Source organism: Mustelus asterias, chromosome 9, assembly GCF_964213995.1.
Source record: "Mustelus asterias chromosome 9, sMusAst1.hap1.1, whole genome shotgun sequence".
NCBI lineage: Eukaryota > Metazoa > Chordata > Chondrichthyes > Carcharhiniformes > Triakidae > Mustelus > Mustelus asterias.
In genome coordinates, this window is record NC_135809.1 from 118,218,095 (window position 1) to 118,245,605 (window position 27,511).

The 27,511-nt window shown below is 43.2% G+C and overlaps 1 protein-coding gene across 4 annotated transcripts in view; it reads right to left on the minus strand.

The window, feature by feature from the left end:
• LOC144498956 (Wilms tumor protein homolog) overlaps nt 1-27,511 on the minus strand; it is an 80,007-nt gene that overhangs the window by 16,168 nt on the left and 36,328 nt on the right. For all 4 annotated transcript variants that reach the window (XM_078220937.1, XM_078220938.1, XM_078220940.1 and 1 more), the window contains exons 4-5: nt 19,971-20,073; nt 12,224-12,374 (exon numbers count right to left, since the gene is read on the minus strand). In XM_078220937.1, coding sequence (XP_078077063.1) covers nt 12,224-12,374; nt 19,971-20,073 — 254 coding nt within the window. The remainder of the gene's footprint in view (nt 1-12,223; nt 12,375-19,970; nt 20,074-27,511) is intronic.

Genomic DNA, 27,511 nt, shown 5'->3' on the forward strand with positions numbered 1-27,511 from the left:
TACATGGGTGCACGGCTGCACAGTAATCCAAAAGATACTGCACAGTGCATAAACGATGTTCCCCTACCAACCAAGAAGACATGGAACTGTTTTAAGATTAAAGTTTTTAAGTTTATTTATTAATGTCACAAGTAACTGCAATGAAGTTACTATGAAAATCCCCCAGTCGCCACACTCCTGTTTGGGAGAATTTAGCAAGACCAATGCAGCTAAGCAGCACATCTTTCGGATTGTGAGAGGAAACCAGAGCACCTGGAAGAAACCCACACAGACATGGGGAGAATGTGCAAACTCCACACAGATAGTGACCCAGGCCGGGAATTGAACCCAGGTCGCTGTGATGCAGCACTGCTAACCACTGTGCACTCTGTGCGTAGCCTGGGATGACACTGGATGCCTTCAGACTCTTTTAACCAAAGTTGCTATATCATAGAAACCCTACAGCACAGAAAGAGGCCATTCGGCCCATTGAGTCTGCACCGACCACAATCCCACCCAGGCCCTACCCCCAAATATTTTACCCACTAATCCCTTTAACCTACGCATCTCAGGACACTAAGGGCAATTTTAGCATGGCCAATCAACCTAACCCGCACATCTTTGGACTGTGGGAGGAAACCGGAGCACCCGGAGGAAACCCACGCAGACACGAAGAGAATGTGCAAACTCCACACAGACAGTGACCCAAGCCGGGAATCGAACCCAGGTCCCTGGAGCTGTGAAGCAGCAGTGCTAACCACTGTGCTACCGTGCCGCCCTATATATAAATGTTGTTGTTGAAAGCCATTGTTGGAGCAGGGAATCTCAAGCAGACATTTGGCACCTTATTTGAATCAGGCATGGGTAAAGAACATCTCCTGTTTATGTTTACCCTATTTTTATTCTTTCGCAGGATGTGGGCATCACTAGCTAGGCTAGCATTTGTTTCCCATTCCTAATTGCCCTAGAGAAGGTAGCGGCAAACTGCCTTCTGGAACTGCACTCCTGTTTTAGTTACACCCACAGTGCTGTTAGGAAGGGATTTCCAGCATTTTGGCCCAGAGACAGTGAAGGAACGGCTATATGGTTCCAAGTCAGGATAATGTGTGGCTTTGAGGGGAATCTGCAGGTTGTGCTGTTCTTACGCATCCGCTGTCCTTGTCCTTCTAGGTGGTAGAGATCATGGATTTGGAGGCTTGACAAGTTGCTGCAGTATATCTTGTGTATGGACATTGTTGCCACTGCATATTGATAATGGAGGAAATGAATGTTCAAGGTGGTGCCAATCAAATGGGATGCATTTTCCTGGCTGATGTTGAGCTTCTTGAGTGCCATTGGAGACAAGTGGAAAATATTCCAGCTAGAAACCCTACAGTGCAGAAAGAGGCCATTTGGCCCATCGAGTCTGCACCGACCACAATCCCACCCAGGCCCTACCTCCATATCCCTACATATTTACCCGCTAACCCCTCTAACCTATGTATCTCAGGACTCTAAGGGGCAATTTTTTTTTAGTATGGCCAATCAACCTAACCCGCACATCTTTGGACTGCTCTCCTGACTTGTAGATGATGGACAGGTTTTTGGGAGTCAGGAGCTGAATTACTAACCATAGAATTCCCAGCTTCTAACCTCTTCTTTTAGCCACAGTATTTATATGGCTGGTCCAGTTCAGTTTCTGATCAATGGTAACCCCCAAGATGTTGGTAGTGGGGGATTCTGTGATGGTAATGCCACTGAATGTCATGGGGAGATAATTGGATTCCCTCTTGTTGGAGATGTAATTGACTTATACTTGTGTGGTGTGAATGTTACTTGCCACTTATTAGCCCAAGCCTAAATGCTGGCCATGTCTTATTGCATATGGACACAGACTACTTTCAGTATCTGAGGAGTCATGAATGGTGGGCAATCATCAGCGAACATCCTCGCTTCTGACCTTATGATGGAGGGAAGGTCATTGATGGAGCAGCTTTAGATGGTTGGCCAAAAACATTACGCTGAGGAAATCCTGCAGTGATGACCTGGGATTGAGATGATTGACCTCCAACAACCCCAGGTATGAATCCAACCAATAGAGAGTTTTCCTCCAATTCCCATTGACTTCAGCTTTGCGAGGGCTCCTTGATGCCACATTTGAACAAATGTTACCTTAATGTTAAGGGCAGTCACTCTCACCTCTCCTACTCTTGAGTTCAGCTCTTTTGTCCATATTTAGATCAAGGCTTTAATAAGGTCAGGAGTTGACTAGCGCTGGCGAAACCCAAACTGAGCATCAGTGAACAGCTTTTTGCTTTCCAAGTGCTACTCGATAGCAATATCATGACACCTTCATTAATTTTGCTGATGATTGAGAGAAGACTGATGGAGTGGCAACTGGCTGGGTTGGATTTGTCCTGCTTGTGTACAGGCTTTTCCACATTGCTGGGTAGACGACAGTGTTGCAGTTGTAGAAATCATAGAAATCATAGAAACCCTACAGTGCAGAAGGAGGCCATTCGGCCCATCGAGTCTGCACCGACCACAATCCCACCCAGGCCCTACCCCCACACATTTTACCCACTAATCCCTCTAACCTACACATCTCAGGACACTAAGGGACAATTTTTAACCTGGCCAATCAACCTAACCCGCACATCTTTGGACTGTGGGAGGAAACCGGAGCACCCGGAGGAAACCCACGCAGACACGAGGAGAATGTGCAAACTCCACACAGACAGTGACCCGAGCCGGGAATCGAACCCGGGACCCTGGAGCTGTGAAGCAGCAGTGCTAACCACTGTGCTACCTACCAAGAACTAGCCAAGCTGTTCCGTACTGGAACAGCTTGGCTAGTTCTTGGTTAGCAGCAAGTTTTGGAGCAAAGGTCTGCAGTATAATTTCCAGAATATTGCCAGAGCCATAGCCTTTGGAGTATTCAACACCTTCAGCCGTTTCTTGATATCACGTTGGCTGAAGACTGAAATTTATAATGCTGAGGACCTCAGGAGGAGGCCAAGATGAATCATCCACTTAACATTTCTGGCTGAAGATGATTGCAAATGATTCAGACTTATCTTTGGTACTGTCATGCTGCACCCAACCACCACTACCCCCCCCCCCCCCCCCCCCACCACCCCGATTAATGAGGATGGGACTATTTATGGAGCCTTATTCTTTGGTTAGTTGTTTAATTGTCCACCACCACCAATCACAACTGGATGTGGCAGGATCTTCCACTGTTCGGCATGCCAATAATCCTAGGTTGTGGCTTAACCAGGTAGGCTTGTTTCTGGCTGCACAGAACAGAGAGATCTGTCACTGCTTCCCCCGCTGAATATCGCTGACCTCTGTGGCCAATTGCCACCCCCTCCCCCAATAGCTGGTCTCCGCAGCTAATCCCCCCCCCCCTCTCTTGGACCGGCTAATCGCCCCACTCTATCCGAAGGAATGACCGATCCACCCCACCCCCAAATCCACCCCCTCCACCACCACCACTCACTCCCCACAGGGATCGGTGCATTGCTGATTGCAAGGCTGATCTCACCGGATATCCAGTGCCGGTAAAATCGCGAGGGAGATCTCCTCTCTCATGATTTTACCAGCTCGCCCTGCCCATCGATCTGCGGGGTGAAAAGGTAAAATTGCCCCCCAAAGTCTGTACAATGCAATCTTTACTGGAAAGTGAATGTCTTCAATCTACAAGAAGATTGTCTCAATGGATCAGATATCGTGACAATTCACGACGAGTGGTGCAGACCCAAGGCAGGGGGAGTGGGAGCGCTTATCAAGTTAGGTGTTTAAGTTGTCCCAGACCTACACACCCACATGTTTTCCTTTTCATATATTGAATGTATTTTCATTTGTGTTCAGGAATGTGGCCGGACTAGACTCAATTTATGCTTATTTCTTTCATTGTAGTCTAGGGAGAGAACGTGTGTTTGAGCAGAGGCACGGAGAACAAGACCAAGAGCTCAACGCACAAGAAGAAAACTTAATGGACAATGCAAGTGCAACTGGGTCCAGTTGGGGTGTTGATGTCACTAATATAGTGAAATGATTTTATTCCACAGTCAATGTGAAGAATACCAAATTCCCCTGGAACTGCCAAGGTGCATATTTGTCCTCGATTTGAATCATGAACTACGACCTAATAGTTAGATTTTACTGGATTTCCTGACAGCATAGGTGATATGATGGCACAATGGTTAGCATTGCTGCCTCAAAGCACCAGGGACCCAGGTTTGATGCCCGGCTTGGGTCACTGTCTGTGCAGAGTCTGAACGTTCTCCCCGTGCCTGCGTGGGTTTCCTCCGGGTGCTCCGGATTCCTCCCACAGTCTGAAAGAGGAGCTGGTTAGGTGCATTGGCCATGCTAAATTCACCCTCAGTGTACCCGAACAGGTGCTGGAGTGCAGTGACTAGGGGATATTCACATTAACTTCATTGCAGTGTTAATGTAAGCCTACTTGTGACATTAATAAGTAAATTTTAAAAAGCAAATGGTGGTATCAATGATTTTTACAGCACAGAAAGGAGGCCATCTCAGCCCATCGTGCCTATGCTAGCTCTGTGAATAAGCTTTCCACTAAGTTCCATTCTTCCCTCTTTTCCCATCTTCCTTTTTCAATTATTAATCCATTTCATTCTTAAGAGGCGTGATTGATCCTATTTCCATCCCCATTGCTGATAAAACATTTCAATTGCTAAAGGATCTTTACTTAAAAAAGTATTCCTAAACACTCCTTTATTTCGATAGTGATGATGTGAAATGAATGTCCTTTACTTACTGATCCACTGACCATTGGAAATCTATTTTTCTCAATTTACTCTATCATAGGTTTTCCATAAAGTTTTAAGGTTTAAAGTTTATTTCTTAATGTCACAAGTAGTCACATTAACACTGCAATGAAGTTACTATGAACATTCCCTGGTCACCACACTCCAGCACCTGGAGTACATCAAGAATTTAGCATGGTCAATGCACCTAACCGGCACATCTTTCAGACTGCAGGAGGGAACCGCAGCACCCAGAGGAAACCCCTGCAGACACGGGGAGAACGTGCAGACTCCACACAGACAGTGACCCAAGCCGGGAATCGATCCCGGGTCCCTGGCACTGTGAGGCAGCAGTGCTAACCACCGTGCCACCATACTGCCCACAGTATAAAGTATCAACCAAGGCATTCATTTTGCATCATCTGTGAACAAAGGCTTTTCTGTGTTATCTTTTCTAGTTTGTAGTGGTACTCATTATAGCAATTCCAATTACAATATAGTGCTGCTGAATCCAGAGTACTGGTACGGTAAAATGTGCAGATGCCTCAAAGTGGAATCTTCATAAACAGTACGGACAAGCCTGAAGCCAGCAGAATATCATGTTGCAACTGCCATTCTATTAGTAAGATCAGTTTGTAAAAGAAAAATGAAAACAACTTGTGCAAAAAGGAGGACTAATCGTCCCTTGCAGTTAAAATTAAAAATAAACATTGGCTTGAGAATGGTCAAAAGTCACAAATAACTCATTGTGGAATGTTGTTCTGACAGCTTCAAGAGGAAATGCCAGTAGCGTGTGGAAAAACATTCCCATAAACTCATCACTTTCTGGAACTGGTCAAATCCAAATCTTCCGGGTGCATGGCGAAACACTTCACTGACTACACCCACAACAGCAGATATACTAGGGAAGGACCAGGGGCACAGCAAGATCACACAGCAGCTAAATTCTAAGACTCAGTGGACTAATCACTCTCTAGATGCTGCCATTTGTTTGTTTTAATCTATACCAAAATTGTTTTCAAATTTAAAGTTTATTTATCAGTGTCACAAGTAGGCTTACATTAACACTGTAATGAATTTATTGTGAAAATCCCCTAGTCACCACACTCCAGTCAGTGCCTGTTCGGGTACACTGAGGGAGAATTTAGCATGGGCCAATGCACCTAACCAGCATGTCTTTCGGACTGTGGGAGGAAACCGGAGCACCCAGAGGAAACCCACGCAGACACAGGGAGAACGTGCAGACTCTGTAAAGACAGTGACCCAAGCCGGGAATCAACCCAGGTCCCTGGCGCTGTGAGGCAGCAGTGCTAACCACTGTGCCACCGTGCTGCCCATTTCTGGTAGAGTACTCATGTTCAAACAATCCTCTGCTTAAAAAAACGAAATCTCCTAACCCCTACCCTCTCTTTCCATTTTTTGCTGGGTGATTTTAAATTTATGCTTGCTGGTTGGCAACTCACTGACCAATGGAAATAATAATTTCTCTATTGAATTTAACAGAATGCTTCATAATGCTGACCCTCTCTATAACATTTGCTCTTAATAATCTCTATTCCAGTGAAAGAACTTCTAACTTTTCCAGCTCTTCTTCATGGCCAAATTTTCGCATCTCTGGTATCATCATAATGAGACTCTTTTGTACCCATCTATGGCCATGACATTATTGGACAGGCCCTCAGAACTAGATACAAGCACAGCCTGACTGCAGATCTGTAATTTGTTAATAATAAGGCCTTTCAAACTGTTGACCTATCTGAAGCGTGCTGCTAGGTGGAATGGGCAGGAAGCTACATTTTCAACCAATGTCAGCTTTAGGATTTGCCAGCTTTATACATACAATGGCAGCTGTCTCAACGGATGTACCACAGACGGTTAAGAATAAAGCAGGCAGCATTACCAAGAGGGAATGATCACCTGCTGTAGCATCATAATTGCAGAATAATAGCGGTTCACAATGATTTATAGGAGAGTGTAATCACATTTTAATTTGCAATAGATTGCATGCAAACTTACATTTGTATCTTTCCCATGCATGTAATATAGACAGAAAAAAATAATGTCTGCAAGTGCTTTACAAGGCTGGAATGGACTTGAGCCATTTAGATGACATCATAAATCACATGTTTAACTGTGCACTGTGCATGGTGAAATTGTAACTGCGTTTATAAATGTGTTTATGATTTCACAACACATGGTCAGTAGAAGAAACTCCCTTTATAAAAATGAGGGTTTATGAATAGAGTCACATGCCAGAATTTTACAGCCTCTCCGCCCCGGAATCAGGGCGGGCGTGGGTTGCAGAACAGAATTCTCCATTGGCCTCGAGCGGGACTTTAGAAGCCTCACCCGAGCGAGATTGTAAAATTCCAGCAATAGAGTCACAGGAGTTTACAGCATGGAAACAGGCCCTTCGGTCCAACTTGTCCATGCTGCCCAGTTTTTACCAATAAGCTAGTCCCAATTGCCTGCATTTGGCCCATATCCCTCTGTACCCATCTTACCCATGTAACTGTCTAAATGCTTTTTAAAAGACAAAATTGTACCCGCCTCTACTACTACCTCTGGCAGCTTGTTCCAGACACTCACCACCCTCTGTGTGAAAAAATTGCCCCTCTGGACACTTTTGTATCTCTCCCCTCTCACCTTAAACCTATGCCCTCTAGTTTTATACTCCCCTACCTTTGGGAAATGATGTTGACTATCTATCTTATCTATGCCCCTGATTATTTTATAGACTTCTATAAGATCACCCCTAAGCCTCTTACGCTCCAGGGAAGTCCCAGTCTATCCAGCCTCTCCTTATAACTCAAACCATCAAGTCCCAGTAGCATCCAAGTAAATCTTTTCTGCACTCTTTCTAGTTTAATAATATCCTTTCTATAATAGGTGACCAGAACTGTACACAGTATTCCAAGTGTGGCCTTGCCAATGTCTTGTACAACTTCAACAAGACATTCCAACTCCTGTATTCAATGTTCTGACCAATGAAACCAAGCATGCCTTCTTCACCTTCTGTGACTCTACTTTCAAGGAGCTATAAACCTGTACCCCTAGATCTCTTTGTTCTATACTCTCCCCAACGCCTTACCATTAACTGAGTAAGTCCTGCCTTAGTTCGATTTACCAAAATGCATCACCTCGCATTTATATAAATTAAATTCCATCTGCCATTCATCAGCCCACTGGCACAATTGATCAAGATCCTATTGCAATCCTAGATAACTTTCTTCATTGTTCACTTTGCCATCAATCTTGGTGTCATCTGCAAACTTACTAACTATGTCTCCTAAATTCTCATCCAAATCATTAATATAAATCACAAATAACAGTGGACCCAGCACCAATCCCTAGGGCACACCGCTGGTCACAGGCCTCTCTACAATCATCCTCTGTCTTCTTCATCAAGCCAATTTTGTATCCAATTGGTTATCTCATCCTGGATCCCGTGAGATTTAACCTTATGCAACAACCTACCATGCGGTACCTAGTGAACAGCCTTGCTAAAGTCCATGTAGAGAATGTCAACTGCACTGTCCTCATCTACCTTCTTGGTTACCCCTTCAAAAAACTCAATCAAATTCGTGAGACATGATTTTCCACTCACAAAGCCATGTTGACTGTCCCTAATCAGTTCTTGCCTCTCTAAATGCCTGTAGATCCTGTCTCTCAGAATACTTTCTAATAACTTACCCACTAGAGACGTTAGACTCACTGGCCTGTAGGTCCCAGGCTTTTCCCTGCAGCCCTTCTTCACCCTCACATGAATGTGGGTGACACACCCTCTCACCCCCAGATATTTTTATTTTAAATCAATAAATATAGTATTTTTAGCTTGTTTTTTTTTATTCAGTCGTGGGACATGGGCATCGCTGGCTGGCCAGCATTTATTGCCCTCCCTAGTTGCCCGAGGGCTGTTAAGAGTCAATCACTGCTGTGGCTCTGGAGTCACATGTAGGCCCGACCAGGTAGGGACGGCAGATTTCCTTCCCTACAGGACATTAGTGAACTAGATGAATTTTTCCGACAGTCAACAATGGTTTCATGGTCATCAATAGACTCTTTATTCTACATTATTTTTATTGAATTCAAATTCCACCACCTGCCATGGCGGGATTTGAACCCAGGTTCCCCAGAACATTAGCTGAGTCTCAGGATTAATAGTTTAGCGATAATACCATGAGGCCATCGCCTCCCCAAATGGAATAAACTTGTTAGCAAGGATATTCCATTTGTGTTTCCCACGTGGGTTCTTATTCCAGTTACAGACAGTGTTCTCTTAGTCTTCCCAGTGTTTATCATCATTGCAGCCAATGATTCACATCAAGAAAATGGCGCTCATTATGACAGAAAATCATGTGATTCTCCTCGGTATGATTGCGATTTTAGGTTTAAGTTAAGTTTAGATTTAAGAGAGTGCTTTACCAATCAAAAAAAGTCATTATATTTGTTTACGATCCTCCTGTATCAAGTACATAAAGGACAGCTCTTGGCCAGTCATATAATACGATAAATAAGGCTTCCTTTGGGGTTAGGAGTTTGGGATTTTATAATTGCCAGGCATTTAAACCATTAATGGCCATAAGTTTTTTTAGACACTTGGCGAAATTTCAAGAAGGAAATTTGGATTTCAAGGTAATAAGTCCCAAATCTCCCATACACTGGAAACACTCCTGGATAAATATCTCCATTCATAAGGCAATCATAACTCACTTCTACCTTTGTCACTCATGAATTACTTGTGGAGATATTTATCGTATTACCATAACATATTCTACTTAGAACACTAGGGTAGATTTACAACCCAAGTGTTGCAGCCCAGGAATATAACCTGAAGTTGTTTTTGATGTCACCTTGTCCTTGAAATGGAGTATTTATGGAAATATGATTTTTATTTTTATTGGTGATCCCCCAAACAAGTGTAATAAATTACAACAAATGTTTTTTGTGGAGTGCCAGGAATTGTTTTTTTGTGATTCCTACTGTTTCCAATTTTGAAATGACATAAACTGGTGGTAAAATTCATGGATCATTCTGGATTAGGAAGCAGCCAGGAAACTTCTAAATTGGTTGTACAATATAAGTAAATGGACTAGTGCTTATAAAGAAATGAATGAGCAGTACAAGCACTTTATAAATGTTATTGAAATAGTTAAGGGTAAAATTGAGGGGTAGCACTGCTGTCTAACAGCACCAGGGACTTGCGTTCGATTCCCTTTGGGTGATTGTCTGTGTGGAGTTTGCACATTCTCCTGTGTCTGCATGGGTTTTCTTCGGGTGCTCCGGTTTCCTCCCACAGTCCGAAAGACGTGCTGGTTAGGTGCATTGGCCATGCTAAATTCTCCCTCAGTGTACCCGAACAGGCGCCAGGGTGTGTCGATCAGGGGATTTTCACAGTAACTTTACTGCAGTGTTAATGTAAACCTACTTGTGACACTAATAAATAAACTTTAAACTTTAAACTGAATGAGATATTGGAATTTTTGAAGGGCTGATGTTTAACATCTCCAATCAATGTAGAAGAGTAATCAGCAAAACAAGTAATGTTCAAAACTGTGATAAAAGCAAAACACTGCGGATGCTGGAATCTGAAACAAAAACAGAAAATGCTGGAAAATCTCAGCAGCTCTGACAGCATCTGTGGGGAGAGAATAGAGCCAACGTTTCAAGTCTGGATAACCCTTCATCAGAGCATGCTCAAACTTTAATCAAAACAGAAAATGCTGGAAAAACTCAGCGGGTCTGACAGCATCCGTGGAGGGAGAAGAAACACAGTTAATGTTCGAACAGAGGTAACATCTGAAGAAGAGTCAGGGACTTGAAACATCTCTCCACAGATGCTGCCCAACCTGCTGAGTTTTTCTGTTTTTATTTCAGATTTCCAACACCTGCAGTATTTTGCTTTTAATTTCATGTTCAGTCTGTGCTGAGTCTTGGTCAGAACACATCTTGAGTACTAAATAAAGGCTTGCATTTATACAGTGCCTTACACAACCTCAGAATGTCCCAAAGCACTTTACAGCCATGAAGTAGTTTTGAAGTTGTATTGCAGGCATACGCTGCAGTCACTTTGATAGCTCTGGCAAAACAGAAATGTGCTAATGGCTAGATAATCTGTTTTATTTGAGTGGTGCTCATTGGCCAGGATTCTGGGGACAATTCCTTTGAGCTGGTTTAAAATAACGCCATGGGATCTTTCACATCTACTTCAGAGAACAGAGAGGGTGGGATTTTCCAGCCACGCTCGCCCCAAAACCAGAAATTCCTGCTTGAGGTCAACAGACCTTTGCATGGTCTGCCCCCCTCCCCCCCCCCCACCCCCCACCCCCCTCCCCCCCAACCACCCACTACGATTCCCTTGGCGGGTGGGACAGGAATATTCCCCCCAGGGTGTTTCCGCTTAACTTCTTATTCAACAATGTAGGATTTCCTGTGGTGTCGGCCTAGATTTTTTGGTTGCTTTCAAATAACTGGAGTTGGCCTTGAAGCCACAGCGTTCTGACTCAGAAGTTGGGGTGCCATCACTTGAGCCACGGCTGAGACTGAGCCCACTTCCAGCTCTTGAGAGGCAGAGGAGTCATCGAATTCAGGCAACCATGAGTCACCGGACAGATCACCAGCACTCAAGGACTGGATTACAGCGAAGAGATTGGAGTAAACTAGGCTGAAGCCTCTAAGGGAGGCAGTGCGATAGAATGACATTTAATGACATCAAAAGATAGATGAAAAACATTTCCTTAATCTATACCTGCAGGGGTAAAAGTTCCAAGCAAACGAAGAGAGGATTGAAGGGAGTCAATGCTGACATTTGGGTTTCCAACCCATGGACTATGCAGACAATGGCACTTACATTTCAGTGAAGAGGTGACCATGACAGTCAGGCGCTGGCCTGATTCATATATGGTCATCAAGCATTCACTAAGTCCTTTAGTGTAAAGAGCCAGTCCCACTGTCCCACTGTCCAAATGGAATGTGACCAAATTCCACCCCAAACTACCATAAGACCATAAGCCCACAAGACATAGGAGCAGAATTAAGCCACTCGGCCCATTGAGTCTGCTCCGTCATTCAATCATGGCTGATATTTTTCTCATTCCCATTCTCCTGCCTTTTCCCCATTACTCTTGGTCTCCTTATTAATCAAGAACCTATCTATCTCTGTCTCAAAGACACACAATGACCTGGCCTCCACAGCCTTCTAATGCAAAGAGTTCTACAGATTCACCACCCTCTGGCTGAAGAAATTCCTCCTCATCTCTGTTTTAAAGGGTCATCCCTTCAGCCTGACGTTGTGCCCTCTGGTTCCAGCCCCATCTTGCTCGAGATTGTCTGTTCTCTCCAGGATTCCATCCCCAATTTTGGGGGGAGAGGTTCCAATAGATTTTGGTGTATTTTCCACACATATCTATACAACTTTATTCAATATGTTTTCGATGCTGGGTAAATTTCGGAACCAGCTTATTATGCTAACATTATGCTGCCAATACCTGTGTGTTTTCTGCTATGCATCTGCAGGTGGGAGAGCTTGAAGTAGCGTTTGTTACACCCAGGGTAGGGACACATGAATGGACGCTTTTCATTGGCTTCTGTATTTGCTCTGACAATGGTGGGTGCCACCCCCGGGACCCTCCGAACATCCTGAAACAATAAGCACACACACCAAGATTAGATCAGCATTGGTGAAGCTAGCAAATTTTCACCTCGCCTTTACATTCAAAATAAAATCAATAATGGTATAATTCTACATATCACAGGATTCCAAACCACTGAGCTAACTTCTATTTCTATTTGAAGCAAAGATTCAGTCGGGGCATGACTGTCTTTTCTCATAGATTCAGAGAATATTACAGCACACAGGGAGGCCGTTCAGCCCACCATGCCTGTGCTATCTCATAGGATTATAGAATCATAGAATCTACAGCACGGAGACAGGCCCTTCAGCCCAAACTGGTCCAAGATGCCCATCTAAGCTACCCGCATTTGCCTGCATTTGGCCCACATCCCTCTAAACCTTTCCTCTCCATGTATCTGTCCAAATGCCTTTTAAATGTTGTCAATGTTCCTGCCTCAACCACTTCCTCCGTCAGCTCATTCCACATACGTATAACCCTCTGTGTAAAAAAGTTGCTCCTCAGGTTCCCATTCATTCTTTCCCTTCTTAACTTAAACCTATGCCCTCTAGTTCTCGATTCTCCAACCCTGGGAAAAAGACTGAGTGCATTCACCCTATCCATGCCATCTCCTTGAAAAAGGTATCCGATGAGTCCTGTTCCCCTTGCTCTTTCTCCGGTGATCTGCATACTTTTTCCCTTTCAAGTATTTATCAAATTCTAATTTGGATTCAGGTAAATTTATTTTCAACCCTTCATTCAGGCTGTGTGTTCCAGACACAAGTTGCTGTGTAAAAGGTTTTAGTCTTCATTTCCCCTCTTGGTGACCATAATCATGAATCTCTCTGTCCTCTGGTGATTGGACCTCCTATAAGTGGAAATAGTTTCTTGTAGTTACTCCATCAAAACCCCTCGTCATTTTGAATAGCTCTATCAAATCTCCCTTTAACCTCCTCTGCCGTGAAGATAATGATCATAACTTCACATAAGAGAAATCTATTTCTGCAGGTTTATGGATAACCACATTATACTTGAGTTCTTGAGACATCTGGTTTTAATTCTTATCATCTTCCACTAGGGGATTTAACCAAGAGGTGCAATCAATTATTTATTTTTATTCCTTCAAGGTATATGGGCATCACTGCCTAGGCCAGCATCTATTGCCCATCCCTAATTGCCCGTGAGAAGGTGGTGGTGGTGTGCTGCTTCTTGAACCGCTGCAGCCCCTGTGATGTAGGTACACCCACACTGCTGTTAGGGAGGGAATTCCAGAATTTTGACCCAGTGATAGTGAAGGAAAAGTGATATAGTTTCAAGTTAGGATGGTGTGTAGCTTGGACAAGAAGTTGCAGGTGGTAATATTCCTATGTATTTGCTTTCCCTGTCCTTCTAGTTGGTAGAAGTCGCAGATTTAGAAGGTGCGATTGAAGGAGTCTTGATGAGTTGCTTTAGTGCGTTTTGAAGATGGTACACATTGCTCCATAGTGGTGGGGGGAATGAATGTTGAAGATGGTGGATGGGGTACCAGTCAAGCTGGCTGCTTTGTCTGGGTGGTGTCAAGCTTCTTAATTTTGTTGGAGCAACGCTCATCCATCTATTCCATCAATTGTGAGTCTATAAGTTGCGCCTTGCAGATGGTGGACAGGTTTTGGAGAGTCAGGAGGTGACCTGTTCTTGTAACAACAGTGCCTACATTTATTTTATTAATTCACGGATTGAGGATGTTGCTGGCAAAGCCAGCATTTGTTGCCCATCCTTAATTGCCTTTTAACTGCATGGCTTGCTCAACTATTTTAGAGAACGTTTAAGAGTCAACTGTGGGACTGGAGCCACAAGCAGACCAGGTTAGGATGACAAATTTCCCTCCTTAATGGACAGGTAGGTCTTTATAACAATCAACATTGGTTTTGTAGTCATGCTTCGACTTTTAATTCCAGATTTTCACTGTACTCAAATTTCACCATCCCAGAGTACTGCTCAAGTCTTTGAATAACTAGTCCAGTGACAATACCACTATGCCATCACCTCCCCTACATGGCTGGTCCAGTTTAGTTTCTAGTCAATGGTAATTTCCAAGATGTCGATAGTGGGGGATTCAGCATGGTAATGCCATTGAATGCCAAGGGGAGATAGTTCTCTCTTGTTGGCGATAATCATTGCCTGGTACTTGTGTGGCCCAAATATTACTTGGTATTTGTTTTTAATGCAAGGATAGATACATTTTTGAACAGTAAAGGAATTAAGGGTTATGGTGAGCGGGCGGGTAAGTGGAGCTGAGTCCACGAAAAGATCAGCCATGATCTTATTGAATGACGGAGCAGGCTCGAAGGGCCAGATGGCCTACTCCTGCTCCTAGTTCTTATGTTCTTATGTTCTTATGCTACATATCAGCCCAAGCCTGAATATTGTCCATGTTTTGCTGCATATGGACATGGACTGGTTTGGTATCTGAGAAATTGCAAATGGTGCTGAACATTGTGCAGTCATCAGCGAACATCCCCAATTCTGACCTTATGATGGAGGGAAGGTCATTGATGAAACAGCTGAAGATGGTTGGGCTGGAGCAATGTCTTGGGACTGAGATGATTGACCTCCAACAACTACAACCATCTTCCTTTGTGCCAGGTATGACTCCATCCAGTGCAGAGATTCCCCAGATTCCCATTGACTTCAGTTTTGCTATGGTTCCTTGATGCCAGACTTGGTCAGATGCTGTCTTGGTGTCAAAGACAGTCACTCTCCCCCACCTTTTGAGTATAGCTATTTGGCCCATGTTTGGATTAAGGCTAATGAAGTCAGGAGTTGAGTGGCCTTGGTGGAACTCAAACTGAGTGCCAGTGAACGGGTTATTGCTGAATAAGTGTTGCTTGATAGCGCTGTTGACAACATATTCCATCACATTGCTGGTGATCAAGAGTAGATTGATGGGCAGTAATTGGCCAGGTTGGATTTGTCCTGCTTTTTGTAGACAGGACATACCTGGGCAATTTTATGCCCAATAGATGCCAGGATTTTAGCTGTAGTGGAATAGCTTAAGAACAAAGAACAAAGAACAGCACAGCACAGGAACAGGCCCTTCGGCTCACCATGCCTGCATCAATCACGTTATCCTATCTAGACCAACCGCCTGAATCCCCCTATACCCCATCTGTTCATGTGTCTATCCAGATAAGTCTTAAATGTCGCTAATGTGTCTGCCTCAACCACCTCACTTGCAGTGCATTCCAGGCCCCCACCACCCTCTGTGTAAAAAACTTTCCCTGCACATCTCTACTGAACCTTCCCCCCTTACCTTGAACTTGTGGCTCCTTGCAATTGTCATTTCTGCCCTAGGAAAAAGTTTCCAACTGTTCACCTTATCTATGCCCCTCATAATTATATAAACTTCTATCAAGTCGCCCCTCAGCCTCCGTCTTTCCAGGGAGGACAATCCCAGTTTATTCAATCTCTCCTCATAGCTAATACCCTCCATACCAGGCAACATCCTGGTCAATTCTTCTGTACTCCTTCCAAAGCCTCCATGTCCTTCTGGTGGTGTGGCGACCAGAATTGGACACAGTATACCAAATGTGGCCTAACTAACATTTTATATAACTGTAACACAATTTGCCAACTCCTATAGTCTGAGCTCACTGGCCTATAATTACCTGGATTATTCTTGCAACCCTTCTTAAATAACGGGGCAACATTGGCTATCCTCCAATCCTCTGGGATCCTCTCAGTTAGGGACACGGCTAGTTCTGGAGCACAGTTCTTCAGCATATTAGCATTCACATTAATTTAAAAAGTTCAACAGATTTTCCATAAATTACTTCCTTGGGGGCTTAGTGATTAAGGTTTGTGAAGTTTGTTCAAAGATGCCCCAGCTGATGAAGGCAAGCATGCCATATGCTTTCTTCATCACCTGTGCTGCCACTTTTAAGGATCTGTGGACCTGTACTCCCAGATCTCTCTGTGTGTCTCTGCTCCTGATGGTTCTGCCATTTATTTTTTAGCTCCCATCTGAATTGAATCTACCAAAATGCATCACCTCGCATTTGTCCGGATGAAATTCCATCTGCCATTTCTCCACCCAATTTTCCAGCCTATCTGTATCCTGCTGTATCCTCTGTCAATCTTCATCACTATCCGCAACTCCAGCAATCTTAGTATCATCCGCAAACTTGCTAATCAGACCAGCTACAGTTTCTTCCAAGTCATTTATATATATTACAAATAACAGAGGTCTCAGCATTGATCCCTGTGGAACACCACTAGTTACAGATCTCCATTTAGAAAACCACCCTTCCACCGCTACCCTCTGTCTTCTATGGCTAAACACAGTAAGAAGTTTAACAACACCAGGTTAAAGTCCAACAGGTTTATTTGGTAGCAAAAGCCACACAAGCTTTCGGAGCCCCAAGTCCCTTCTTCAGGTGAGTGGGAATTCTGTTCACAAACAGGGCATATAAAGACACAAACTCAATTTACATGAATAATGGTTGGAATGCGAATACTTACAGCTAATCAAGTCTTTAAGGTACAAACAATGTGAGTGGAGAGAGCATCAAGACAGGCTAAAGAGATGTGTAGTCTCCAGACCGGACAGCCAGTGAAACTCTGCACGTCCAGGCAGACAGTGGGGGTTACAGATAGTGTGACATGAACCCAATATCCCGGTTGAGGCCGTCCTCATGTGTGCGGAACTTGGCTATCAGTTTCTGCTCAGCGATTCTGCGCCGTCATGTGTCGTGAAGGCCGCCTTGGAGAACGCTTACCCGAATATCAGAGGCCGAATGCCCAAACTGCTGAAGTGCTCCCCAACAGGAAGAGAACAGTCTTGCCCAATCACCAGTCCACTGCAACTCTCACCAACTTTTACAGATGCACCATTGAAAGAATCCTTTCTGGATGTAATCACAGCTTGGAATGTCTCCTGCTCTGTCCAACACCTCAAGAAACTACAAAGGGTTGTGAACGAAGCCCAGTCCATCACGCAAACCAGCCTTCCATCCATTGACTCTTCCCACTGACTCAGAAAAGCAGTCAACATAATCAAGGACCCCAAGCACCCCGGACATACCCTCTTCCCCCTTCTTTCATCGAGAACATGATACAAAAGTCTGAGGTCACGAACCAACCAACTCAAGAACAGCATCTTCCCTGCTGCCATCAGACTTTCAAATGGACATACCTTATACTAAGTTGATCTTTCTCTACACCCTAGCTATGACTGTAACACTACATTCTGCATTCTCTCCTTTCCTTCTCTATGTACGGTATGCTTTGTCTGTATTGTGCACAAGAAACAATACTTTTCGCTGTTTACCAATAAATATGACAATAATAAATCAAATCAAAATACTTGCAATCTAATCAATGTCTGCTATTGCAATTTCTTTACTGTTGAAGAGTGATGGAAGTTCCATTTCACGAACCCAAGCCTTTTGGATGGCTGGGTAGACTTTGTACATTCCACTATAAATTAATTTGGATGTGCATTCCGAGGTAATAACATTCTTTAGTAACTTCAAGATGTGTGTGTGTGTTTGTATGTGCGTGTGTGTGTGTGTTGAGGGTGGGAGTGGAGTGGGGGAACCATGCACTGTGCAGTTGCATACTGATGGACATCAAGTATTTCTGATTCGCATGGTATTACATTTCTCGACATTGAATTTCATTCCCCTTCTTTTGTGTTGTTCTAATGTAGTAATACTTCTGTGCCAGTTGCAACAACTAGAGATAAAATCTAAAGTGCATCAGTGTTTCTGATCATTTAAATAGGTAACACCTGCCATACAGTGCCCCTGCCTCCTATCACTAACGATTGTGACATAACATGCCCAGATCTGTCTAACATTTGGGCTTGTGATAATAAACAAAAGCCACTTCTAACTGAGCAAAGCCTGAAGAAATTCACTGGTTTGTTGATCAATTGAGAGTGATAATACGAGGGCTTTACTACATATAAACTCAAATACAAGTGTGTTGGATTACCTGATGAGTGTGGGATAAAGTAGTAGGCTCAAGCCTACAGTTCTCTGCACAATGAGGTGCTAACCTTAGCCAAGGGAAGGGAAATTGGAAGACCTGTCAACTTTCTGAGACCAAAACATCTGTCTTCATCTGTGGTTGGAAAGTGGCACATTCCACGGGAGGCCATAAAGAGGGGATGAGAAATAACTAAGCTGAATGTTGATGAGGACAGAAGAAGGGGCCTTTTGCTTTTTGTTTGCAACACTATGTAAAAACAGAAGGAGACCTTTTTTATTGTTTATTAGTGTCACAAGTAGGCTTACGTTAACACTGCAATGAGTTTACTGTGAAAATTCCCTAGTTGCCATACTTCGGCGCTTGTTCGGGTACACTGAGGGAGAATTTAGCATGGCCAATGCACCTAACCAGCACGTCTTTTGGACTGTGGGAGGAAACCGGAGTACCTGGAGGAAACCCATGCAGACACGGGGAAAATGTGCAGACTCCGCACAGACAGTGACCCAGGCCGACAATCGAACCCGAGTCCGTGGCGCTGTGAGGCAGCAGTGCTAACCACTGTGCCACCATGCCACCCATAATCTCACCTTCCAGCTCTTTGAGTTGTGGCCCTGTAAGTTGCAGCACCTCAAGTGCATATCTAGGTATTTTTAAATAGGATGGGAATTTCTGCCTCTGTGACCCTTTCAGGCAATGACTTCTCTGGGTGAAAATGAAATCACTCCTCAACTCCCCTCTAATCCTTCTACCAATTACTTTAAATTTCTGCCTCGCTGGTTATGGACCTCACTGCTAATGGAAATAGATTCTTCCTATCCACTCTAACTAGGTCCCATATAATTTTATGCACCTCAATTAAATCTCCTCTTTGCCCCAAAGAAAACAGTGTCTGTCTTAAAGAAGAACATAACTTTAAAGAAACAAATGATTACCTTGCAGTACCTAACCTGGATGATTCTAATTTATGAAGTGTTGTTGAAATATTCATATTCATGGAGCTCGTCTGTGGGGCCCTATACACTATCTGTTTGGGAAAGTGTAGAAGGAAATTCTACAGTGTCAGTAGGGTCAAACTGTTTGTACTTTCAGTTTCTTTTGAAAGAAATGGTACACAGATAGTGGCAGGTTATAAAATGAGGGCATTTATCATGATCTCCCTGTGAGAGAGGAAACCATAAATAACACGTTTTATCAGTTGGTGTGATATATCAGAGAGCAAGGTTTCACTGATAAGATATTATAATGATTAATATCGAGTACTACAAATGCAGATAAAATCAAGACAGATTGAAATTATTCTGCCAATTCCTCGAAAATATGCAGCAGGCAGGGCTGAAGGCAAACCTTCTCATTGCTGCCACCTTGACTGGTTCTCAGTCTGTCTTAAGCAAATGATAGAACGAGTGTCGAATCGACATTTTTTTCAAATCTGTTGATACGAAACAGAATCTCCTTCCCTCGGCTCCCAAAGTGTTGTGAAAGTCCCAAATTAGAAACATCTGGAAACATAAGTGGCCCTTGTAATCAGGACTACTTCCAGACCGCACACAATCAGCTTTCCCAGGGTCAGGTGCAAGGGTTTTAAAAGGTTTCTTTAAAGACCGTAACAGACACACGGGCTGTTAAGAAAAGGAACATTGGCATTACTCACCTGAAGCCCTCTGAACATCCCGTGTGTATGTATTCTGTACTGCGTGCTGCAGCTGTACAACATTGGGGCATTGTGATTGTCAGTCTCATATCCTGTCGCATGGCTGTAAGGGCAATAAGAATAGAATAATTGTCAATAGTCACATTTTCCACTTGCTCGGTTTTGTGTTTCAAAGCTCATTTATTACCTTAACAACTGAATATACAAAATAAAAGAATAAAATACTTCTATTTGTACCTCAGGACACCCCAAAGTATTATTTGACCAATAATACTTTTTTTTTCAAGGCGTAGTCACTATTGTTCTGTCAGGAAATGTGACAGCCAATTGGCACACAGCACACTCCCTCAAACTGTAATGTGATAATTGACCAGATAATCTGTTTTCGAGATATTGGTTGCAGGGTAATTATTGGCTAGGACACCCAGGGAGAACTCTCTAACTCTTCGTTGAATAGTACCATGGGATCTATTGCGTCAATGCAGCACAAGATGTTATAAAAATTCCAAAAGTTATTCCAGTGCCAGTCCATAAAATATTACATTTATTAGATTTGATTTCATCACTTGCATACTGTCAGTTCTGAACTCCCAGTACTTTGGATTACTATTTCTAGTACTATATAGCCACTAAACTACCATACCCAAGTCAATACTGTTGCTTTTAATTTGGGAAATATGCAGGATTACTTGTGTTGTGCACACAACCTTACTAAATATCCTTTCAGAGGTTTCAATAACTTAGATGCCACCTATGCCTCAGTGGGTAGTAATCTGTGCGAGAGAGTTATTTCCTCAAAAGGTCTTCAACAACTTATGCACAAAATCTGGGTTGGCATTCCGATGCTGCCTTTTGAATTAGATATTGAACCAACTCCCCATTCACCATCTCAGGTGGATGTAAAATATACCATAGTACCATTTCAAGGAAGAGCAGAGTTCTTGAGAGCTAATATTTATCCCTCAACCAACACCAGTAAATAGATTACCTGGTCAATGTCATACTGCCCTTTTGTGGGACCTTGTTGTGTACAAATTGGCTGCCGCGTTTCCTGCAACACCAATTAAACATTCACCTTGTGCATCAGTGGTGGTAAAGAGTATAATGATGTCCTGAGGAACAATATAAAAGACTTTTTCACCCATCAATTTCTGGAGAGTATCTTTTTTCTTTACCATTGCGTTGTGAACCTGTCCCATTTGTGGTGGCCATATTTGCACCATTATTTAGCAGAACGAATAGGTGAAGAAGAGGAGAGGGGCTGCTGTAATATGAAAACACCTTAGTCATGCATTCTTCAACAGTTCTTTCTTGTTAGATGTGCTCTCCAAGTCCAGGAATTGGGAGGTGAAGTGGGGGAGTGGGTGTAGGACGATGGGGGAAGGTAGGTGAGGGGAGGTCTTGCAGTGAAAGTCTACCAGGTCAGGCATAGCCTGACTGGACGCAACATGAAATCCTGCCACCATAATGGGTTAGATTTCCTCTGGGTGCTTTTTGTAAAGAACAGGTTAAGAATGTTATACAAATAAGAGAGAGGAAACTCTTTGGACTGCCAGTGTTCCAAAGACGGGAAGCTCAGTACTTATACCACAATTCAGTCCTCTTTCAGCACCACAGACCTGACCATCTGTCCTATTGGCGAAGGTACATAATTCACAATGGATTAACCCGTCACACCTAACGAATCACAGCAGTGATCAAAACTGCTGAAAACAACCATTTTGCATTGCGTAGCAAATTGACAGCAAACAGTTTGAAAAGTCAGAGGAACTGAAAATGTTAATAGTAAGTAGCAATTTTTATTTTATGGAAAGGGAAAATCTGACATATGAAAACAGCTGTTCTCTAGCCAGCAATCACGGTATAGGCTCAGGCATTTCTCATTTAAGCAGTAACATTCACAGACATGCAGTTTGCATCACCCTCTAAATCTATCGCTGTCAGAATCATTCCAGGCTCTGCATCATGCATTAAAATTGAACGTGAGTTATAATCAGCTATTGATTCTAATCCCCAAGGATTTTTAAATATGAATTAAATGATGGGCTGTCACAGAGCTTCATCCGTCAATTTATGCATGTAATATAATCTGTCTGGACTAATTTTCTTTCTTTGAAAGCAGTAACCTTACCATGACATGAGTATATTACTCACTGCTTTGTCCATTTACATGTGTACAGCCAAAGTAAGGTTTTCTGGGCCTGGGTAGATTCCCAAACTAGATAATAGAATCATACAGCACAACAGGAGGCCACTTGGCCCATTGGGCCTGTGCTGACCCTTTGAAAGAGTTCTCCAATTAGTCTCCCACCCCCACTCTTTCCTTGGTAGCCCTGCAATTTTATTGCTTCAAGCACCGTAGAATGCGGCGTATGAGACAAGCTGGTATACGAGACAGTCCCATTTTTCCGGCTCCAAAAACCATGGCCAGAATCTTATCACCGTTCATGCCGGCGGGATTTTCCCATTCCGCTGTAGTGAATGGAGATTTGTCTGACCGCCAAATTCTCCAACCTCGCTTCAGCGGGAGCATGGCGTGAGCAGCCGGTAAGATCACACCCCAAGTTTTTGCATATACTTGACACATTAATTGACCCCTTTTTCAGCCATGACATGCTATACTCACATTAGTAGTCAGCCTCAAATGGAGGTTTTACATGCTAGTCCCTTATAGCTGGGTGCAAGGGGTCAAGAAGGTGATATGGTCTGTGTTGCAAAGATGCACAGGTGTTTAAGACATGCCCACAGAGGGCAAACCCCACATAATGAGCAACAAGGATGGCAACCACAGCTGGAATACTGTGTGCAGTATTGGTCCCCTTATATGAGGAAGGATATATTGGCATTGGAGGGAGTGAAGAGAAGGTTCACCAGGATGATACCGGAGATGAGGGGTTTGGATTATGAGGAGAGGCTGAGGAGATTGGGTTTGTACTCGTTGGAGTTTAGAAGGATGAGGGGGGATCTTATGGAGACTTATAAGATAATGCGGGGGCTGGATAGGGTGGAGGCGGAGAGATTCTTTCCACTTAGTAAGGAAGTTAAAACTAGAGGACACAGCCTCAAAATAAAGGGGGGTCGGTTTAAGACAGAGTTGAGGAGGAACTTCTTCTCCCAGAGGGTGGTGAATCTCTGGAATTCTCTGCCCACTGAGGTGGTGGAGGCTACCTCGCTGAATATGTTTAAAGCGCGGATGGATGGATTCCTGATCGGCAAGGGAATTAAGGGTTATGGGGATCAGGCGGGTAAGTGGTACTGATCCACGTCAGATCAGCCATGATCTTATTGAATGGCGGGGCAGGCTCGAGGGGCTAGATGGCCTACTTCTGCTCCTATTTCTTATGTTCTTATGTTCTAACAGTTCATTTTTCCACTTGGCGTATGAGTCACGCCCACATTTTTGAAGGGATATTCCAAGGTTTCAAAGGTCAATTTGTACATCAACATCCATGGCGTATCTCCAATTCAAGCTCCTCTAGTTTGCTACACAAAATAAATTCTCCTCACCCACCCTAACTTCTTTTGTCTAATATCTGAGGCCTGCATCCTCTGGTTACTGAATCAAAGCCTATCAGCTGAACCTCTATTCCTTTCTCTTTCATGTTTATCCAGCTTCCTCTTAAACGTTATTCATCTTAACTACTCCACGGGGCAGCATGGAGTAATTTCTAACCACTTTCTAGGTAAAGGGGTTCCTGCTGAATTTCTTTTGGAGTTGTAAGATACTTAATTAAAAATCTTACTTAGCATATATAATTTCTCTTCACACACCTTACTTCCTATTGTCACAAATCCTGGTTACACTTTTGCATCAATATTTACCACTGTAAATTGCAATGTCAACATTGCCCAGCCAATTTAGCCATGTCAATGGTGATGACTTAGGCTTTGGCCACAAGTTATGGTATTCCCTCTTGGGATTTTGTTGCTGCTTTGCAAGTAATAAAAAACTTGATATTCACTATGGACAATACCACATGCAATATATTAGTATTTATTATTTGTATCAGATATACAATCACTGTACTGAGAACCAATTTTGTCTGGTGTTTAATAGTATAAAATCAAATTGTTATAATGACAATACAAAACCCAATCATATACCATTTTTCAATGGTCTCATCAGCAAATCTCATAGTGGCATGCCATTACAACAAGTCTACTGTAGGCCCACTCATACTAACAGATACCGGAACTATCAATCCTTCCACCAAACATTCACCATCCAGTCGATTTCAAACACTCTCATTAAAAAGGCCTACAGTGACAAAACATTTTACAATATTAAATCTACACTTCAATTCTATGGATTCCCTTCCCACAAGATTAACACATGCCCACCAATTATTCACTCTATAATAGCTACTTCCACTAAGACAAGAAGCAGCTTCTGTATATTGGTTCCACCTCACACAGATCACAATGTATGCTCAAGTTAACAGACGCAGAAGTCCAACACACATCTAAAATACTCCACTCCAATTTTCATACCCACAAAGACAAGAAAGCATCTTACAATACACCAGGGATTTACAGCATACTATACAATTGTGGGCTTGCCGACATTGGAGAAGCAAGTCGCAGGCGAAATGCGAGATTCAAAGAACATCAAACCTACTTCAAATATAGTGAATGGAACATGTAAAGTATTGTCAAATATGCTCAACTTTATAACTACTACATCCAATACAAGCCCAACTCTAAACTGATTTCACCCATCACATATTGGCATAAAAGATATGTTCAGGGGCTTATGGAGATCTACCAATGCCACACTGTTCCTCTAAGACTGAAGGCTTCTCATTAATGGCTACTCTGTCTCAAGAAACATGTTAGCATCCATTCTACACAGTTGACCAATCAGCAGCAAGAATGTTAAAATATATACTGATCAATCAGTAGCAAGAACATTAACATGAACTGACCTATTGCACACAGGACAGTCTGCTAAATCAGCAGTACGACCCAGGGACTTATTAGGGAGAGTCAACATGGCTTTGTGCGTGGTAGGTCATGTTTGACCAATCTATTAGAGTTTTTCGAGGAGGTTACCAGGAAAGTGGATGAAGGGAAGGCGGTGGATGTTGTCTACCTGGATTTCAGCAAGGCCTTTGACAAGGTCCCTCATGGGAGGTTAGTTAGGAAGGTTCAGTCGCTAGGTATACATGGGGAGGTAGTAAATTGGATAAGACACTGGCTCAATGGAAGAAGCCAGAGAATGGTTGTGGAGGATTGCTTCTCTGAGTGGAGGCCTGTGACTAGTGGTGTGCCGCAGGGATCGGTGTTGGGTCCATTGTTGTTTGTCATCTATATCAATGATCTGGATGATAATGTGGTCAATTGGATCAGCAAGTTTGCTGATGATACAAAGATTGGAGGTGTAGTGGACAGTGAGGAAGGTTTTCAAAGCTTGCAGAGGGATTTGGACCAACTAGAAAAATGGGCTGAAAAATGGCAAATGGAATTTAACGCAGACAAGTGTGAGATATTGCACTTTGGAAGGACAAACCAAAGAAGAACGTACAGGGTAAATGGTAGGACTCTGAAGAGTGCAGTTGAACAGAGGGATCTGGGAATACAGGTACAGAATTCCCTAAAAGTGACGTCACAGGTGGATAGGGTCGTAAAGAGTGCCTTTGGTACATTGGCCTTTATAAATCGGAGTATCGAGTATAAAAGTTGGAGTGTTATGGTAAGGTTATATAAGGCATTGGTGAGGCCGAATTTGGAGTATTGTGTACAGTTTTGGTCACCTAGTTACAGGAAGGATGTAAATAAGATTGAAAGAGTGCAGAGAAGGTTCACAAGGATGTTGCCGGGACTTGAGAAGCTGAGTTACAGAGAGAGATTGAATAGGTTGGGACTTTATTCCCTGGAGCGTAGAAGATTGAGGGGAGATTTGATAGAGGTGTATAAGATTTTGATGGGTATAGATAGAGTGAATGCAAGCAGGCTTTTTCCGCTGAGGCTAGGGGAGAAAAAAACCAGAGGGCATGGGTTAAGGGTGAAAGGAGAAAAGTTTAAAGGGAATATTAGGGGGGGCTTCTTCACGCAGAGAGTTGTGGGAGTGTGGAATGAGCTGCCGGATAAAGTGGTAAATGCGGGGTCACTTTTAACATTTAAGAAAAGATTGGACGGGTTCATGGATGAGAGGGGTGTGGAGGGATATGGTCCAAGTGCAGGTCAGTGGGACTAGGCATAAAATGGTTCGGCACAGACAAGAAGGGCCAAAAGGCCTGTTTCTGAGCTGTAATTTTCTATGGTTCTATGGTTCACCCATACTCCACTATATACAATTACCTCTTTGACCCGTTTCAGGCACTCCTTCAGGTGATGACCATAGTGTGTGACCTGAAATGTTGAGGCCTGTGAGTTCAGCTAAAGAATTCTTTTAAGACAATAACTGCCCTTTACAGAGAAAGAATTTACATAGTGTAACTGTAAATTTCTTCCTCAAATCTATTTAAATGATAATCTCCCATCTGCTCTCTTGACAAAAAGAGAATCAAATGGTCTTCAACATGAAGTGCCAAAATACAGTCACTGAACATCAGAGGTGGGGGTCATTGAGTTATCTGCAGTTCAGATCACTGTTACAGCTTGTTGGCTGCCCTCCTGCGCTTTCTCTGTTAAGGATACGGGCCTCAGTCTGCCTGCTTTCCAACTGAAAGGTTTTTAACACAAACTATGTTGTGCAGTTGGTACCTCTGTGCACACAATAGTGTAATGTGGTGCAGTAAAGTAAGCCAAATGACTATGAATAGTCCCCAGTTTGCCTTTGTGCAAAGTCTTAATATCAGTGGCGTATGAATTAGTATTGAAATAGTAGCGTAACCATCCCCCAACAAAAGTCCCAACTAATATTCTTTGGAGTCCAAGAAGTGATCCAGGCTAGTTTGAACAAGCTTGGAAAAGAGATACAGACAATCATGATTCAGACATTTCATTGGTACAGATTGTTTGTTTTCATGCAGACCGATAGCCAAATTAGGTCACAACCTTTGCTACTGCCATGAATGGACTTGCAGATTGGAGGAACTATCCCACCCAAGAAAGCAGCAGTTCTGCAAAACTGAGTGATGGTCTATGCACCTCCTAAAAAGAGGAACAAGACTATAGTATCACTGGTAAAGAAGCATCCTGAATTGATGCAGAGAAGTTAAGATTAGCCCCAGATATAGACTGTCTAATTCGCAAGGAGGCCTGCAGCCCACTGTTTCTCCCCACCCAAATCCATAACATACATGTCAACAACATAAGTTGCACCTCCCAGAGCAGCCTAAGCATCTGAAGATTTGCCCCAGCACCGATTTATCTGCTCAATGATGGCCTTGTTATCTACTGGAGTATTAGCAATGCACAGGTATGGAACTCCAAAGAAAATCTGGAATTAAGAGTTGACTGATGACTATGGAACCATTGCCGATTGTCGGAAAAACCCATCTGGTTCACTAGTGTCCTTTAGGGAAGGAAAGCTGCTGTCCTTGCCTGGTCTGGCCTACATGTGACAGCAGAGCCACAATAATGTGGTTGACTCTCAA